We start from the raw sequence: 18,451 nt of genomic DNA, 5'->3' as shown, positions 1-18,451 counted from the left end.
TTGTTACACCAGTGTTGAAGATGTTCTGTGTGCAGTGTACAGCAGGATGAAGGGGCGCTCACAGTGATGATAGAAACATGACCAATAGTTGTTTTGATTCCACTTTCCATCAGTTGTATCAGAATGTGTTTAACATACAAGTGGCGCTTCACACGTGGCCACTACGTACTGGTGGCTACAAAGACTCTTGCACAAGTCCTTGAGATTCTATCACACACAATGTGAATATGTCATCAACATTCATCTCCAGAAGCAATTGCCGACCTGTGCCGACATGCTTGTGATGTGTGAGATTGTCGTCATCAGCATTACGTACCTAGGGGAGCTGCTGGCCTAGTCACTCACTCAGACTCTCACACAAGCGGACACTCAGACAAGCGGACGCTCACACAAGCAGACTTGTAAAAGTGATTCTGGGACACTCAGACATGCAGACTCTCAGATACTCTGACACTTAGACACTCAGACAAGCAGACACTCGCACAAGCAGACGCTCAGACAAGCACTCTCGGGCACTCAGACATGCACTCACACAAGCAGGCACTCAGACATGCAGACACTTAGGCATGCAGACACTCAACTCTGATGTGGACACTTCCTTGTATCTGTCTCAGTCCACGGATGAAAACTGTTGAGTGTTGAGGACACCAATTCTACCAGAACCCCTGGAACATGTTGTACTATAGAACTGTAAACAGTTTCAACTACAGAACTATTTAAGGTTCTTTTTATAGACCTTTACAATGTATTTGTGTTTCCTAGACTTTGTTCACATACACAGTGTCGTCATAGATACCACAACATTCACAAGCAAAGACTGATGTGTGTATCCAGGACCACTGTAGAAACCAACATGTACAGGGGTCAGACTCGGAGATGTTCAGGAGGCTAATTTCCAACCCCTAGGTGTTGTTATTATTGTCGGAAGAAGCCCTGCTGTCCATTGGTTGGTCCGTTATACTGTCATTGACCCTAACTCACTCACTCACCTACACTGGCAGCATTACATTTGTACTAAATACACGTAATATGTGTTTTTGATAAACTATTTGTGACCATATTGACAAGAAGGGGAAGTAGTATGAAGGAAAGTAGCATAGAGCTGGAGCAGCAGGGTCTAAATGAGAAGCTTTAGAGTCATCCCGAGTTATGGCACCATAACTGAAGTGAGTCATACAACAGTTTCTTGTATAAAGGATTCTATTTTAGCTTAGAATTGTTTAGAAATGCAAGTCTAACATTCTATCAAACAAATATGGTGGAGAAACTGTCTATTATTTCATTTACCTTGGCAATAGTTTCTTGGATATTTTTGTTGAAACTAGTCCTGACTGACTGAGACAAGTTGTGTTGTCCTGTCACTAGCTGTAAAGGCTTCTCGGTGGATGACCTTCCTCGTTACATGCCAACATGACATGAGAAGCAGGCATCTTGGTGGATGACCTTCCTCGTTACATGCCAACATGACATGAGAAGCAGGCTTCTCAGTGGATGACCTTCCTCGTTACATGCCAACATGACATGAGAAGCAGGCTTCTCGGTGGATGACCTTCCTCGTTTCATGCCAACATGACGTGAGAGGCAGGCTTCTAAGTGGTTGATCCTTGTGGTTACATGCCAACATGACATGAGAGGCAGGCTTCTCGGTGGACGACCTGCCTGGTTACATGCAAACATGATATGAGAGGCAGGCTTCTAAGTGGACGATCCTTGTTGTTACATGCCAACATGACATGAGAGGCAGGCTTCTCGGTGGACGACCTGCCTGGTTACATGCCAGCATGACATGAGACGCAGGCTTCTCGGTGGACGATCCTTGTGGTTACATGCCAACATGACATGAGAGGCAGGCTTCTCGGTGGACGACCCGCCTGGTTACATGCCAGCATGACATGAGACGCAGGCTTCTCAGTGGACGACCTTTCTGGTTACATGCCAACATGACATGAGAGGCAGGCTTCTAAGTGGACGATCCTTGTGGTTACATGCCAACATGACATGAGAGGCAGGCTTCTCGGTGGACGACCCGCCTGGTTACATGCCAACATGACATGAGAGGCAGGCTTCTAAGTGGACGATCCTTGTGGTTATATGCCAACATGACATGAGAGGCAGGCTTCTCGGTGGACAACCCGCCTGGTTACATGCCAACACGACGTGAGAGGCAGGCTTCTCGGTGGACGATCCTTGTGGTTACATGCCAACACGACGTGAGAGGCAGGCTTCTCGGTGGACGACCCGCCTGGTTACATGCCAGCATGACATGAGAGGCAGGCTTCTCGGTGGATCACCCGCCTGGTTACATGCCAACATGTCTTGACTGTCATATTGATATGATGATGTCTTCAGAAGTGAACCTTCTATTGTCGCCATGTTTCCATGATCATTATTCTAATGTCTGTCTGCCAACAGGTCACTTCACAAGGACAGCATGGATGTTACTGCTGTGTACGAAGTCATCTAGATTATCACTTCGTCAATATGATTGCAATAGTATTTCATTTTATGTTGTTAGACTGGTATTTTTACTCCTTGTCCTAGTATATACTCACAGGTAGATTTGTTTCATGTTTATTTGCATGTAGAATACTAGTGACTGGTCATGTGAGCATGTAGAAGTGACTGCAGTAGTTGAACGACGTCCATGTCCCAGTCTGGGACTCGGCATGTTCTTAATGTACATATGGCACAGATCAACAACAGTTTTGTACATATGTCTGTCTGTGTTTTTTATACATAATACATATTTTGTATAGCACATTTTACATGTAACCTCGTCTCATGTTTACGGACTCTCGGTGTATTGGCCTCGTCTGTACAAATGTGTATTGTCTGTTGGGGCTTCGTGGCTGCTGCATCACTCTCCACGCAGTCTGCAGCCAGGAACTGTTTTATCAATTATACGCCTGGACAAAACACTACTTACAACATAATTCCATTTGTAACAAAGGTTTTTGTAACTTGCAATCTGTGTTTATAAAACTATATTACCTGATTGTCAGCTCCCTGATTATATATTTACCTGTGTGTCTGACTGTGATCAGATTTCCCCTTATACCTGTTTATTCAATCACCTGAGTACCTCTTGAGCCACTGTTCTGTAACTATACTCCCCATCAAAAGTTTAGACTCACTAGTGTAAATGTAGCCACTTACTTCAGTCAACTGTTCTAAACGAGATTTTGCAAAATATTCCACTGTTTAAAGGTACTGTTTACACATGAACTGATGTATTGTAAAACAAATTCGTAACGTTGAAAAGATTATTGTCATGAGTTCAAAAATGATGAAACTCCGTGAAAATTAGCGAAATGTTTAATTCTTAACAATACTTGGTAACAATACAGCTGTTCACTGCACTTTTCAGCAATTTGATGCATGATCCTCTGCATAAAGTTTGAAGTTGGTTCCCCCAAGTTAGTGAAGAAATTAATCTTCACTGTAACCATATATATACTCCTGGAAACGAATAATTGTGTTTATTGCAGTCCGCGTTGGTTTGATTCTTTTATGTCTATATTGTTTTTGTGTTAGATTGCAATTCATCGGTATCATTTTGTCTCAAACGGACTGTAGTGAGTGCTTTAAGTGAGTCTAAACTGGGTAGTATATTTGCAATTATCCACTGGTTTCCCTGAATCATCGTAATAATAAAATGACTCATGATCACTTCTTAGGACAATCTGGATACATACAGTCGAGCACTGTTGTGTCGAACTCTGATGACTCGATATCTCGGTTGTCTCTATATAACATCTTGGTCCCGGCAAAATCCTTCATAATTTATCATTATTCAAGCTCTTTTAACTCGATATGGATGTCTCGATATTTCCGATATCCCGATATAATGTCATGGTCCCAACAAGCAAAATATCCTTTTAACTCTATATTTGCAAAGAAACTCAATATTCACCTACCTTTCATGAGCTAGTATCCCTCTGAACTGAGGTTGTTTCCACACGATGCGGCATGAATCAAAGGGATGCAGTAGTGTAAACTAATTAGGGCTTGTTTTATCCAGGTGTATAAATATATTGTTTTTAATGAACAAATTACTCTTTTATAAGAACAAATTACAGAATTCATCTGCATTTTATACTACTCAAAGTCCCTTTTATATGAGGTCAAAATTGGGTCATCTTGTACAAAGATACACAGGCAGATGAGGTAGGATTTTACAGCTTTAAGTCTGTTGCCACTAGGAATGTTAGAATTGTCACTATTGTTAAATATTCACATTACGTAATATTTTTATTGATTAAATTAGTATTAGTTGTTGGTCCTTTTTATATGTTCTGCGCATATGTTATGTAGCTAGATTATTGCATTCCGTCATTGTTCCGTTGTTTTATGTACTATTTTCAAGAGTGCCATAAAAGCATGTTTATAGTTCATCTGAAACACCAAGTTGTCTGAACAGCTGGTGTGTGTACAGGGCTGATGAAGCCAGTGGAGATCTCCCAACACTCTGGCACTGTAACTCCATACCAGGTTATTGTTTCTTAGCCTATCATGTCACCATTAATGGTATATCGTATTTTTAATGTAAAAGATTAGACAAATTTCAATTTGTTTGGGTTTACAAATCAACTGATCCTCAGATATTGGAAACAGGTCATGTGGAAAACAGTTTTGTTTATTATTCCATTGAATGCAGTCTTTTCAAATCCTAGTCAGAAAGGTTTATCCGAAAGAATCTATAATGAAACAAACACAAAAGCTTACATAATTTTGTGCCCGTTTAGCTGAAGTTAAAGATGAGCTGTTTTCAGTAATCCATGTAAGTGTATATGATATGTAAGTCCTAATTCAGCTTGACGGTGCAGGATGCATGGTTAAACTGACGTACTTCTGTTGTATCATGCAAGTTTTCCATTGGTTAGACTCACAAAGCTGAAGATGCTGGCATTACAGAGCATCGCCAACATTCAGGGCACAGAGGCTGGGACAGGTTTACTGTTTTGTATCAAGAGGATCAGTAAAACATCAATTTTCACACCACTGTGTTTGTTGTTTGTGTTGGTAGGCCATGGTGCACGGATCTGTCACACTGACACCATAACTCTTACTTAGTCTTAGCTTGGCTGTGTTTGTAGGACATCATGTAGGAAGTAGGGGGTACCATGTCCTGCTGGCACATCATGTAGGAAGTAGGGGGTACCATGTCCTGCTGGCACATCATGTAGGGGGTACCATGTCCTGCTGGCACATCATGTATGAAGTAGAGGGTACCATCTCCTGCCGGGGCAGTATGCAGGAAGTAGAGGGTACCATGTCCTGCTGGGACAGTATGCAGTAAGTAGGGGGTACCATGTCCTGCTGGGACAGTATGCAGTAAGTAGGGGGTACCATGTCCTGCTGGGACATCATGTTGGAGGCAGGAGGTACCATGTCCTGCTGGTACATCATGTAGGAGGCAGGAGGTACCATGTCCTGCTGGGACATCATGCAGGAGGTACCATGTCCTGCTGGCACATCATGTAGGAGGCAGGAGGTACCATGGCCTGCTAAGACAGTATGCAGAAAGCAGGACGTACCAAAGAATTACACCATCAAACATGAATGACACACTATTTACATGCAATGTTCACATAGGGAATGGTTTGTTCGACCATACATACCATGTACATTGGAGGAAATGCATTTAAATGTTTCATGTGTCACATGTCAGTAGATGGCAGGGTTTAATACAGGACATTACTGTCATCAGTTCAGTCTGGTACCTCAGACAGTGGACCCGTGATGATATGGATTAGAACTGTCTTCAACAACCTATACCTGTCAACCTGCTAACTTGATTGACACATGTATGTCATCGTATCCGAATTGCATACACTGATGCTCATGCTGTTGATCACTGGATTGCCTGGTCCAAACTCAATTATTTAAAGACTGTCTACTAGCCTGTAAGTTTACATCACATTTATATCATAACTTCAGTTTCTTTGCTCTGGCCTTGTAAGCAATGGTAGCTTTGATAGATACAGTCCGTTTGAGTCGGAAACAGACCGATGAATTGCAAATTTTATCATTGTACAAAACTGCCACATAAATATAAATAGTATACATGTTTATCATTTACTAATACCCAACAGCTTTCTTATATTTGAAAATTTTCCGGACTCCACCAAAAAAGTTCTTTAAGAAACTATCATCAAAATTTTGACACAGTTCACTATTTGTTATGAGGGAGGAGTGCAGAGAAAGGGACAGCCAGGTGTTAGAGAAGCACGTGCACAAGTGCCCACTAAGTTATTGATTCATTAGCCTGTGCTGTGCCGTCTCCATCCTTTCTCGCACACCTGAATTCCAAGGTGGAGTGAATTGCAATTTACTGTGTTTACATAAACTCTGGGTAAGGTGAGTATGGTTTTACGCTGCTTATAGCAACATTCCAGCAACATCACTCCAAGGGACACCGAAAATGGGCTTCACACTTTGTACATACATGAGGAATCGAACCCGGGTCTTCAGCGTGACAAGCGAATGCTTTAACACAAGATACAAGACAAGATTTTAGCCATACATACACTAATACTAATCTGGAGCACTCTAGGAATGATATCCGGCAGATGACAAATATATGAATAAACATTGCCATTTAGAACAGAGGTGGAAATAACTTTAAAATTGCTAGTGTACTCCGGTACAGTGGCACATGTAAAATCACCTGCCCTGATAATGTTTCCACTATACTGACTGATTTTCTTGATGATTTTTCAAATAAGCAACATAATTAACATTGGAAAGTCAACTGTACAGTGTCATATACAAAGTTGCTTGCCCGACAGAAAAAAACACTGGGCCGGGACGTCGGGCAATGGGTTATTTCCATCCCAGTAGAAAGTGGTCAAATGTAACAGATTATTTTAGGGATTTTCTCAGTAAAGTACAGATTATAGTAATTGTGGGGGGTGAGTCCCATCTAGGATTTGAACCAACAGTTGAACTGCTAGCACACATGTCAACAATCTAACGCACTAAGCCACTGCAGCTTTCATAACAACTGAAGTCTGAGAACTGGTAGTCACCTACTTTGTGTACCCCTCTATCAAGTGTAGATTGACTTGGATCCATAGTATAGGCCACAGCATCACTTTCTAAATGGCATAGTGTATTCCCAGCCTTTGATAAGATGCAACAGACACAGGCTTGATTTCTGATCATATGCTGATCAGCACATTTTATTGACAGTTTCAACAATTAAGCATTGTTGAGCATGTTTAGGGAACCAAATACACCAAATTATACAGTTAAAACTTTATACTGTACTTTCACTTGGAAGTAGATTTTTCCAATCATTTGTATAAAACATGTCAAATATACACAAGAGAATTCTTACTGCCATACATACCTAATTGTCAGTCTTTGAACTTGGCTCATAAACATTACGGATTGGTCCAGACATTGGAGCATGGCAATTAATATGCTTAATACTAGGGGTGAAATGGTACACTCTAACTATGCTATGCTACATATTGCAGTACAAGGCCTTCAATTCGGTCCGTTTCGGTTCGGTATATGAAATATGATCATGATACAGAAAATTTACAAGAGCTAAATTTTACAATACATTGTTAATAACATGGAATAAAAATAACCATAATCTTTGTTAATTTCAATGAACAACAATGTTATTTTATGAGTCGATAGAAGAATGGTACGAAAATACAAAATGCTGTATTTTTGGATCGCACTAAGGTATACCGAACCGATGGCAAAATACTGCGGTATACCATTTTACCCCGACATAATACAGCAAATATGGTTAAGATTTTGGGACATAATGTGCTCAGTACTAGACAAATATGAAAACACACAATGTTCCATCAAGATTGTAACAACTTGTGGACTATACGAGTAAATATGATAGAAGCACACACTCCTGTTTGTATAACAATTATCATGATTATGGATGATCCAGGTGAATTAAGTTTCATAATTACATGACAACGGAATCCAGTCATTTTCCCACCCGGACAATACCCCACCCAAATATATACCTGGTCAGTCATTTCCCCACTATCCTGAACAAGAAGTATTGTAAAATACATTTCATTCTTAAATATTCAGGCAGATATAATCTTAAATATTCAGGCAGATTTTCTTGGCAACTGAGTTCATAAATTTCCCCCACTGATCAGCTGCTGATAACCATCCAAACACAGTTCCCTTCACTCAGGCTTCAGATGCACCAATTAACTCATCAATTTTTTTAGGTGTTTTCAAAGAGGTGGGAAAATAATATTCTTGGGTGGGGAAATGTCCAGGTGGGGAAATGGCATATGGGGTGATGTGGAGGTGGGGAATTGCCCTACACTCCATGACAACAAACGAAGGTACACAACAGTTATGACAGAGTACATGTGGAGTACGCTACTCTGCTGCCAGTGTTGACGACGCCGCCTCCTCACTCCCTACCACTGCCCCACCATCGTCGCTGTCATCAGGTATCTGCTGGCCGTGAGTTAGTAGGTGTGACTTCACCTGTGATGACTGACAAAATATTTCACCACACACCTGTAGGGCTTCTCACCAGTATGTGTGCGCCGGTGAATAAGCAGGTTGTTCTTAAGGCTGAACACCTTGCTGCAGTACTGACACTTGTTCTGTATGCATAGCCTTCACATGCTTCTTGAGGTAGTCCAGCTTGGTGAACAGCTTATCACAGATTTCACATATAGCCACCTTCTCCCCAGCATGCCACTTCAAATGGACATCCAGTCTCTCTGTGGAGAGAAATCGTTTGTCGCACTTGTCACAGGTGTACACTTCACATGTAGCGTGTACTTTCATATGCTTCTCTAGGTTTTCCGAGCGTGTATACGTTTTGTCACACAATCCACACTTGAATGGTTTCTCTGTTGTATGAGTCATCATGTGACGTTTGAGGTGACCGGAGTGGGTAAAACACTTCCCACACAGATCACACTTGTCAGGACGCTCACCTGTGTGTGTTTTACGGTGATTTTGTAAGCTCTTTGACTCTGAAAACCTTTTGTTACATACATCACAAGAGAAAGGTTTCTCACCAGTGTGTGAACGCATGTGTGTTGTGAGATGCTGTGAACGAGAAAATGTCTTATTACACACCACACACAAGTATGGCTTCTCATTGGTATGAACACGCATATGAATCTTCAAATTGTCACTTCTGTTGAACACCTTCTCACATATGTCACAAATATACACTTTCTTTTTCTTCTCTGTAATGCCATCATTAGGGCCCACCTGTTCACTAGACACATCTTGGGTCACGACGGTAATATTGTCAGTGAGGGAACCCTGGTTGTAGCAGTTCTGTATAAAACCAAGTTGTAAATTAGAAGAAAGGTCCTCGCTGCAGTCTGTGTGTATCTCAGTATCAACAGTTACTTGTTCTCCATCATCACAACTATCTTCTGTGACAAAGCCTTCACGCAGGAGTTCTTTTGGTTTGTTTATTTGATTGAAGTCTGACTGAGAATACTGGGATCGTTCATGTTTGCAATCAGAAGAAGATGCATCAGACTGGGGCCCCAGCTCTGGGGCACAAGTGATTGCAATGTGTGCCTCCATCGTCTCAGGCAAGTATCATAGCTTACCTATGGTGCCAGAATACGTTGGCAGCATTGTTCCCTTGCACAACTTATGTTTCTTCCAGCATTAATAAAATTAGATGGGGGTCGTTCCCGAAAACAAAAATGTTTCTCCAACAAGTGCCCTCAGTTTATGCAATCCTCTATAATGAAGATCATGGGTTACACGGATTGTATGGTTTGTTCACTGTAAGTCGAGGAATCCCAAATAAACAGACAGTGTTACGTTCGGATTACGCTGATATAATATTACGTTAGTAACGAGACACATTTTTAAGACCCACTTTGGCAACATGACGGCTGATGTATCTGCTTCAGAACAAGTGCATTTTGTTATCTTGATGAATATATTCCCGCTGATGCACATTCAAAGTTTCTACAAGTTGGCCTTTCCGAGTCCGATGGACGCCATACTGTTTTCAGGGTTTATATAAAAGCTGACAAGGCGACAAGAACGAAATCGGAATCGTCACCAAGTACTGAGGTTTACGAAAGAAAATAAACTGTAACAACTACACCTTGAATAATATACACAATTTTTGTGTGTAACTAAACATTCATGCAACAGACTCTTTAATGGCGTGTGTAAATATCAGATGAATCGTTAATTCGAGTATAGCAACAAATACCCTATATTGCATGATAACATGTTGTAACAGTTATGAAAAGTAAACTTTTGTTCTAAATAAGTTTTTTAATTTAAGTGTCACATGTTTATAAGAGAATAAATCTGTTTTGTTTTGTAATAATTCAGTTTTGTTTGCAAAAATATATTATTAAAGACTATATATATGATTATTCAAATATTCTGCAGCATGTTGGTCATTTATTATCAAGTTATTATCATCACTTGCTTGATAGCGGTGTTAGTACCTACACCAAAACGTCGCACCCATTGCAATGAAGAAGTTGACTATCCATAGAACTTGGTTTTCCTTCATCTATACAACTTCTAAAATGCCTCTCAAAGAAGTCATTTATTATCATTTGGCCTTACCCGTATTTTCATAACATAAATGAAATCATTCAATATTTCGAGCTACAGAAGTTAAAATAGAAAGACCTCAAATATATTCATTTAACATAACTTTAATACATTTAGATTAAGAGTTTCTTTATTTAATGTTCATATGGTATCTGAATAAAGATGTAACATGGTTGACAAATCGGTCATTATTAATCAAGTCAGTGGTTTCATGAAACAGATTCAGAACCAATATTAATTACTCCAGAAAATATTTTTAGAAAAGTCGGTAATCTGATGGTGTATACATAGATGATACCTTCTCCATAGTGGAGATCATAATATCATACACGTAAATGTTAGTATTGTCTAGCAACATATCAGTAAAATATCTTCTACATTGATGGCATCTTCTCCATAGACTGTGGCATTAATAAGTTTCAATAGTATCTTGTACAAATATATTTGTTTCTATTTCTATTTGAAATATAATGCTGAAATACTCAAAACAAACTTGATTTCAAAGTGACATGCTAATTATTTGTTCTGTTGGTAGCAGTAGCTTGATCATCCCCCTCTTGCCTCCTCAGCATCCAGTACTGATACTGTACTTGTGACCATCTCACAAACATAAAGAACTTACATCACAGCAGGTATCAGTGGTAGCAGGGACCTTTACGAAGATCAGTAAATTAAGTAAATTTCCACACGGTGCATGTAAGAATACTCTGTCTCAGACCCTGAACCACATTATTTCCCTACTGCCTAGCCCTCCCTGCAGTGCTAAAGCCCTAAATGAAGCAAGTCTAGATTTCCTCAGGTTCTGAACAATTCCCCACATGGGTACAATGTGTGAAGCCCATTTCTGGTGTCCCTCACCATGATATTGCTGAAAGCGGCGCGTAAAACCAAACTCACTCACTCAGGTCCTGAACAATTCCACACATGGGTACAATGTGTGATACCCATTTCTGGTATCCCCTGCCATGATATTGCTGGAATATTGCTGAAAGCGGCGTAAAACCAAACTCACTCACTCACTCAGGTCCTGAATTTCCCAACTCACTGGGGCTCCTTTTGAATTTATATGGGTTTATTTGTTCCTATCAAAATTATATATATTCAGGGACTAAGCGATATAAATGTAAGAAGGAAGGGTGCATATTATGGGGTAATCTGTCTCACAGTCCTTTCAGAACTGCATTATTTTCCCATTCTGCCAAGTCCTTTCTGTAATGTTTAAGCCCTAAATGAAGAAAGTCTAGATTTCCTCTGGTGTAGGTTCTGAATCTCCCATTTGATTTGGGCTCCTTGTCAATTTTAAAGAAATTGTTTGTTTCTATCAAAATTATATATATTTAGAGACTAAGCGTTAGTCTAATCCTGTAGAGATATAAACAATATATCATCCTTCTATATATGTGTTGAAAATGTGCAGGTTATGGTGCTTGATAGGGCAAAAGTGAATGATGCAATCTTGATGCATTTAAATTAACCATTATAGGTGATAAACTTTCTCCCTTATTTTGGTTTCTACTTGCTACTATCGTGGGAACAGCTTACATCACACATATGGTGCTGTTTCTCCAGTATAAGGTGAAGCCAATGAACACTCCAAGCAATGAGCACTCGGCTTACATCACACATATGGTGCTGTTTCTCCATTATAAGGTGAAGCCAATGAGCACTCGGCTTACATCACACATATGGTGCTGTTTCTCCAGTATAAGGTGAAGCCAGTGAGCACTCGGCTTACATCACACATATGGTGCTGATTCTCCAGTATAAGGTGAAGTCAATGAGCACTCGGCTTACATCACACATATGGTGCTGCTTCTCCAGTATAAGGTGAAGCCAATGAGCACTCGGCTTACATCACACATATGGTGCTGTTTCTCCATTATAAGGTGAAGCCAATGAGCACCCGGCTTACATCACACATATGGTGCTGTTTCTCCAGTATAAGGTGAAGCCAGTGAGCACTCGGCTTACATCACACATATGGTGCTGTTTCTCCAGTATAAGGTGAAGTCAATGAGCACTCGGCTTACATCACACATATGGTGCTGTTTCTCCAGTATAAGGTGAAGTCAATGAGCACCCGGCTTACATCACACATATGGTGCTGTTTCTCCAGTATAAGGTGAAGCCAATGAGCACTCGGCTTACATCACACATATGGTGCTGCTTCTCCAGTATAAGGTGAAGCCAATGAGCACTCGGCTTACATCACACATATGGTGCTGTTTCTCCAGTATAAGGTGAAGTCAATGAGCACCGGCTTACATCACACATATGGTGCTGTTTCTCCAGTATAAGGTGAAGCCAATGAGCACTCGGCTTACATCACACATATGGTGCTGTTTCTCCAGTATAAGGTGAAGTCAATCAGAGCACTCGGCTTACATCACACATATGGTGCTGTTTCTCCAGTATAAGGTGAAGCCAGTGAGCCATCCAACCAATGAGCACTCAGCTTACATCCCATAAACAGTTATGTTTCTCATGTGATATTTCCTGAAGGGTGCTAACATGAACCTGCCCGCAACTAAAAGACTGACAGCAGCAAAGACAACAGAGACAAGAGCTCAACAGCAGTAATGTTTAATCAGGATTTCATCCATGTGTGGTGCACATGACACAGACATACTGGCAGTGGGAGGGAGTCACACATCACTCACACACAGCGTATACTGCACACACATCACACACTACCAAACTGCTCTTACACGTTTATACACAACAATGTCAATAACACTTGGGATACAATTGTATGCAAACATAGAAAACAATACATGAAGAATAATGCCACATATTTGATATTTGTCTGGAATATTTCCAAAAACAATTTGAAATAATTATGTGTCTGTATAATCATGATTCTGTATAATTAGAAGTACATAGTTAACAGAGAAGCTGCCACTGTTAGCATCACAGCCAGATCAGAGGAAGGTGAGCAACTGTACACTTGTTGCGATCTGTGAGTACCCCCCGAGTGTCCATGGCAAGATGCTCTGTGTGGCCACCGCTGACCCATGGTCAGTCCCCACACTTGGGAATAACTGACTTTATACTGCAGCCAAAACTCCTTGCTCACCTGCAGTGTGCGAAATTGTTGCCAAGTTTTGCTAGCCAGTCGGGCTAGCAATGCCTGAAAGTTTCTAGCCCACAACATAGTTCTCTAGCCCAAAATTTGAATGTAGAAACTAATCAAAAGATTACAAATATAGATGAGGATAAGATATTTTCGGCATGACATGGGTTTCATCATTAATCTAATATGAAGAACATTTTTTATCAGGCCATAATCTTGCATGATTTAAAAGTGTATTGTAACTTAACAAGTCGGTGAGAGAGATATATTTACATATGAAAATTCACCAGCCCGTTGGGCCAGTGACTGTGGAGATTTACTGGCCTAACTGGATTTTTACTAGTCACGGGCTTGCAGGCCAGTGTCTATTTCGCACACTGCTCACCTGACTCTCATGAAAATGCAACATTTCAATATGAGACTTTAACTAGGGCTTTACAAAAACAGACACCCACAGACATCCCTCACTGTTATACTAATTCAAGTTGCATCAATATAAACATAGAAATTACCTTAATTAGCACTAACGGCTTCAGGTGAGATGTCAAACATGTCTAACACAGTGGTTATTTCATACTCAATCACACAAAAAACAACAACAGTGATTGTTTAATTACGCAGTCAGCAATATAAGTTCAAGATGGCTACCTGTATAAAATACAGAATCAAGTCACGAGGCTGACAGAGACAGTGGTCACAGTGAACTCACCATGGGCCACATCTTGTAAACCACTGAACTAACTGAGAAGATGGGTGTGATACAAAGTGACCACAATATGTAGCACCGAATCAGAATTCTGTTGGCATATGTAATTAGCAACAGTGCTAGGAGAATCACTACAACATTTCATGTTTATAAGTGTTGTACAGGTTGTTCAGTATTGAATATGACACACAGTGCTTACATTTGTACAGGTGTACAGTCACATTGAATATATTGTCATACATACTTACTGAATATCAAATATTCACCATTACATGTACACATGGTTGAATAAGGAAACAATATCTCAATATGATTCTGATTGGAGTGCAAGTAATATCAGATAACAAAATTACAAAGATCATGCTTGAGTTTAAATATACCAAGATTTTTTTCTGTTATAAATACAACAGTGCTATACTGTTCCTGGAGCCTAAGTCAAGTTGTAACAAACATTAAAAAACACAACACAATCAAATATTCTTTTAATGTCTATATAATCTCTATAGATCCATGACACAAAGTCACAATATAATTTGGTACTGAAACAATACCATAACATTATACATTTCAGAATACTGAATCAATGGTCCCATTCCACGAAGTCATCAGCTTTAATTAATCTATGTAAACATGTGGATTTAATTGTCATACTGCTAACATATCCTTCATGGAACAGGGCCCTTCATACGACTTTATCAGAAACAGTGTGTACAGAGTTGTCTCCCCTCCATCTTCAGAAACAAAATCATTCGTAACTACTTGTGTCATTCCGGCAAGCCGGATGGGGCTTTGTACCCCTCTTGTGGCCATGTCCACAACTGGCCTTGTCTAAGCCCAAATGGGCACAGAGATGAAAATACTCTAGGACTATTTCCAAGGAAAGATAACTCAGAATTTCCAAACATTTATAATACAACAAGAAAGTCACTTTAAGTAGGTTTCTTATGTCGTTAACAAAGATCAGTAACAAAACATTTTATAATCAGGAAACAATGGTGAAAACCGACAATCGCAAAGCAACTATTTGACCTCATACCACATTTTACTAAGCGGGATTTATTTGGTTTGCCACAATTCTTGGCAATAATGACATACTATACAGGTAAGAGTCTTCTTGTAGGTCACAGAAAGACACAAGTAGTTACGAATGAAACAAAGTGTTACAGAGTTGTCTCCCCTCCATCTATGACATGTTGTACTTCACCAGGCCTAAAATGTAGTGAAGTAGAAACATCAAGTCGATGTATTGTCAAGTTCCCCTCGCAGGGCTGGATGAACAAACAAGTTCTGTACATACAGACTAACGCCACTCAGCAGTACTGAACCTCATATAGGGGTAGCCTAGTGGTTAAAGCATTCACTCGTCACGCCGAATACATGGGTACGATGTGTGAAGCCCATTCCTGGTGTCACCCGCCATGATATTGCTGGAATATTGCTAAAAATGGCGTAAAACTAAACTCACTCACTGAACATGATACAGACCCATGCCACTTGACCTACTTCCATAGACTTACATGTTAATTTAGTGTGGCATAAATAATTTTCATGAATTTAATTTTCGTAAGATCCAAGTCAAATTTTGCACATTTATGAGGAATCATCTTACCTACAATCACATAATTTCTGTTTAATTTTCTGTTGCTTATTTATCAAATGGCAACAATTTAATCAACATATGTACAGTGCCGTGAACTCCTTTAACATTGCGGCCTATGGGATTGTTCACTGTGGAACCATACGTAAGTTGATAAATGTTATGTCATTAGTTAAGTAGTGGTCGGAAAACTGAACTTAAATTATGTGCGCAGAGCAGAGATGATTTCACATTTGCCTGTCAAATTTTATAAAGATCCATCCTCAACTCACTTCATGAAAATTATTTATGCTACACAGAAATAACATGTAAGTCTATGGAAATTATGTCAGGTGTCCGAATATATCTGGCACGGGTCTGTATATCAAGTGATGCCAAACAATAGACGGTCACCCACTGACACAAATAGCTGCATCTACATCAGTGCCTCATGGGTAGTCAAACGTTATCAAGCATCTACACAGACTGGCATTAAATGTAGCCGTTTGACAGACCCTGCACTACCGACCGATGAGTTAAATGCTGGACTCGGCCATGTGGTCCTACAACATCTACATATCACAGCACTCTGATACACAAAAACACAGAACTTTCTCCCTGGATCAATATCTTCTTCCCAATGGTGAAACAAAAACATAAACACATGAACTGCTCCGGACATGGATGAACTATCATCAACATGTGTCAAGACTCCTGGAGATGGGTTCAAGGTGAGTTCTGGAAACATCCTCAACCCTATATTGACAGTCCTGCGTTTCCATAGATTAACAACTTTATAAATTAATAGAAACCACTAACCACCGATCTGTGAAGTCCTACTTTGGAATTGTGTCTTATCATCTTCAGTCATAGTCCATCCTAACTACATGAAAGAATCTGCCAAGCATTACACATGAAATGATTAAATAGAGAACATACTAGGGTACAGTATAAGGGTAGTTTGAGTGGATTGTGACGAAGTATTCAACAGGTTTGACATCTGTCCCAGACTGTGTTCTGAATTTTTCCTTATCCTGACTCATGCTCTTTGTTTGTCTTCTTCTTCTTGTAACATAGTGGAACACTTGTATCTCCTTATTTGAAGCCCTTCAAAATAAAATCACTAATTGGTACTCACCACGAAGTTGCTCCCCTTGTGTCCCCTGGCGGAAAAGGTGTCGCCACCCTCTGGCCATGTGCTCCACTCTCCTTCTTCCAGTGAGCAGGATGTGAGAGCTTTGTGTCTCCTTACACACATATCCTTTGATAATCTCTTAGTTTTTACCTCTCATAGGTTACTATAGAGGTATAGCTAGTATCCTTTACTATTTGTATTGATTAATTATCGATTTCTACCGTTTATTCACGGTATTCGGATTGTTCAGCTAGCTTTACGCTCATGAAAATCTGTACGATTTGTAGATTACGCTTTTCTGCCTCCCGATCCACATGTAATATGCCCTAGTTGTTCTACTGTGCAGCGCTTAATTCACGCTTGCAGTTACTGCATTAATTTATCTCATTCTGCATTTAATAAATATCATCTTTTATGCCTTAAGACGGCTGCAGATAGATCACGCAAACAAGGGCAAAACATGGCAGAGAGTCCAGATATTCCTTCCAGTCAGCTGCTAGCGATCGACCCTCTCCCGCCTGGTGTTCTGCTAGAGACCCCTGCGCAGAGGAAACGGGACGCAGTCCGCTACTCAAGAAACGACCGCCTCCCCAGACATCCCGCCATTGCAGACTAAGTCTAAGAGGGCTCTCATCGCCGCCTCAACGCAGATTGAGGACACTCCAGGGCAGCGCAGACTTCCAAAGGGAAATTCCACGAAGACAGCAAGAACTTCTCAGCCGAGATCGCTCCAGCAGCAGAGTTGGGCCTCTACGATGATCAGCCGATAATCATCCCCCGACTTACGGCAGAAGAAGCGACCGTGTCAGCGACTGTGACTTCTGCAGAGATCTCCATGCAGCCTGATGCTCTACACCGACGCCAGACGCCATTGATGTGAACCCCATCGCAGAAAAGACGCATTTAACTTCTTGGCCACAGATCATCCCAGAAGACATGATGCGCAGATTATGAACATCATGGAGGACCACTACAAACCGCGCAAGCAGGGTCCGAGTTTTTCGCTGGAAGGCTCCAACGACAGCACCCCAGAGGCACCCCCGCCAACGTAGCAGCCTAAGACGATGTCACCTTCGCCAAGGAAGTCCCGCACCACCTTGACGAAGGACCTAGATGTACAGCTCTTCGCTAAGGCCTTCGCTCGGCGGAGAGATCATCACCATCTTCGATTTCATCTCTAGATATGGACTCAGACCATCAGACATCACGGAAGCCTTCGCTAAGGTCATATCATCGATCCCCTCGACCGACGCGAATGAAGCTTCGCTAAGGCATTCGCGAAAAGACATATGATTCCAGATCTTCATCGCCTAGAAGAACATCGAGGGACTGCCAAGAGCTTCGCGGGCTATCAACATTCACCTCACAAGTCTCCGAAGATCATCCCATAGACGCATC

General features: G+C 40.8%; 1 protein-coding gene and 1 long non-coding RNA gene across 2 annotated transcripts; one reads left to right on the top strand and one right to left on the bottom strand.

The window, feature by feature from the left end:
• Positions 1 to 1,720: 1,720 nt before the first annotated feature.
• On the top strand, positions 1,721 to 15,700 carry LOC124279084. The gene is made up of 3 exons (XR_006899296.1): positions 1,721 to 3,527; positions 5,414 to 5,423; positions 15,677 to 15,700. It is a non-coding gene; the product is annotated as an uncharacterized LOC124279084 (long non-coding RNA).
• Positions 7,153 to 10,003, bottom strand: LOC124279083 (zinc finger protein 525-like). The gene has a single exon (XM_046714885.1). The coding sequence runs from the start codon at positions 9,556 to 9,558 to the stop codon at positions 8,572 to 8,574; it is 987 nt and encodes a 328-aa protein (XP_046570841.1). The 5' UTR covers positions 9,559 to 10,003; the 3' UTR covers positions 7,153 to 8,571.
• Positions 15,701 to 18,451: the final 2,751 nt, after the last annotated feature.

This window comes from Haliotis rubra, unplaced genomic scaffold (assembly GCF_003918875.1).
Source record: "Haliotis rubra isolate DU_JTF1 unplaced genomic scaffold, ASM391887v1 Scf246, whole genome shotgun sequence".
NCBI classification, from domain to species: Eukaryota; Metazoa; Mollusca; class Gastropoda; order Lepetellida; family Haliotidae; genus Haliotis; species Haliotis rubra.
The sequence above is the reverse complement of the archived record's forward strand: the minus strand, read 5'-3'. Positions and strand labels throughout refer to the sequence as shown.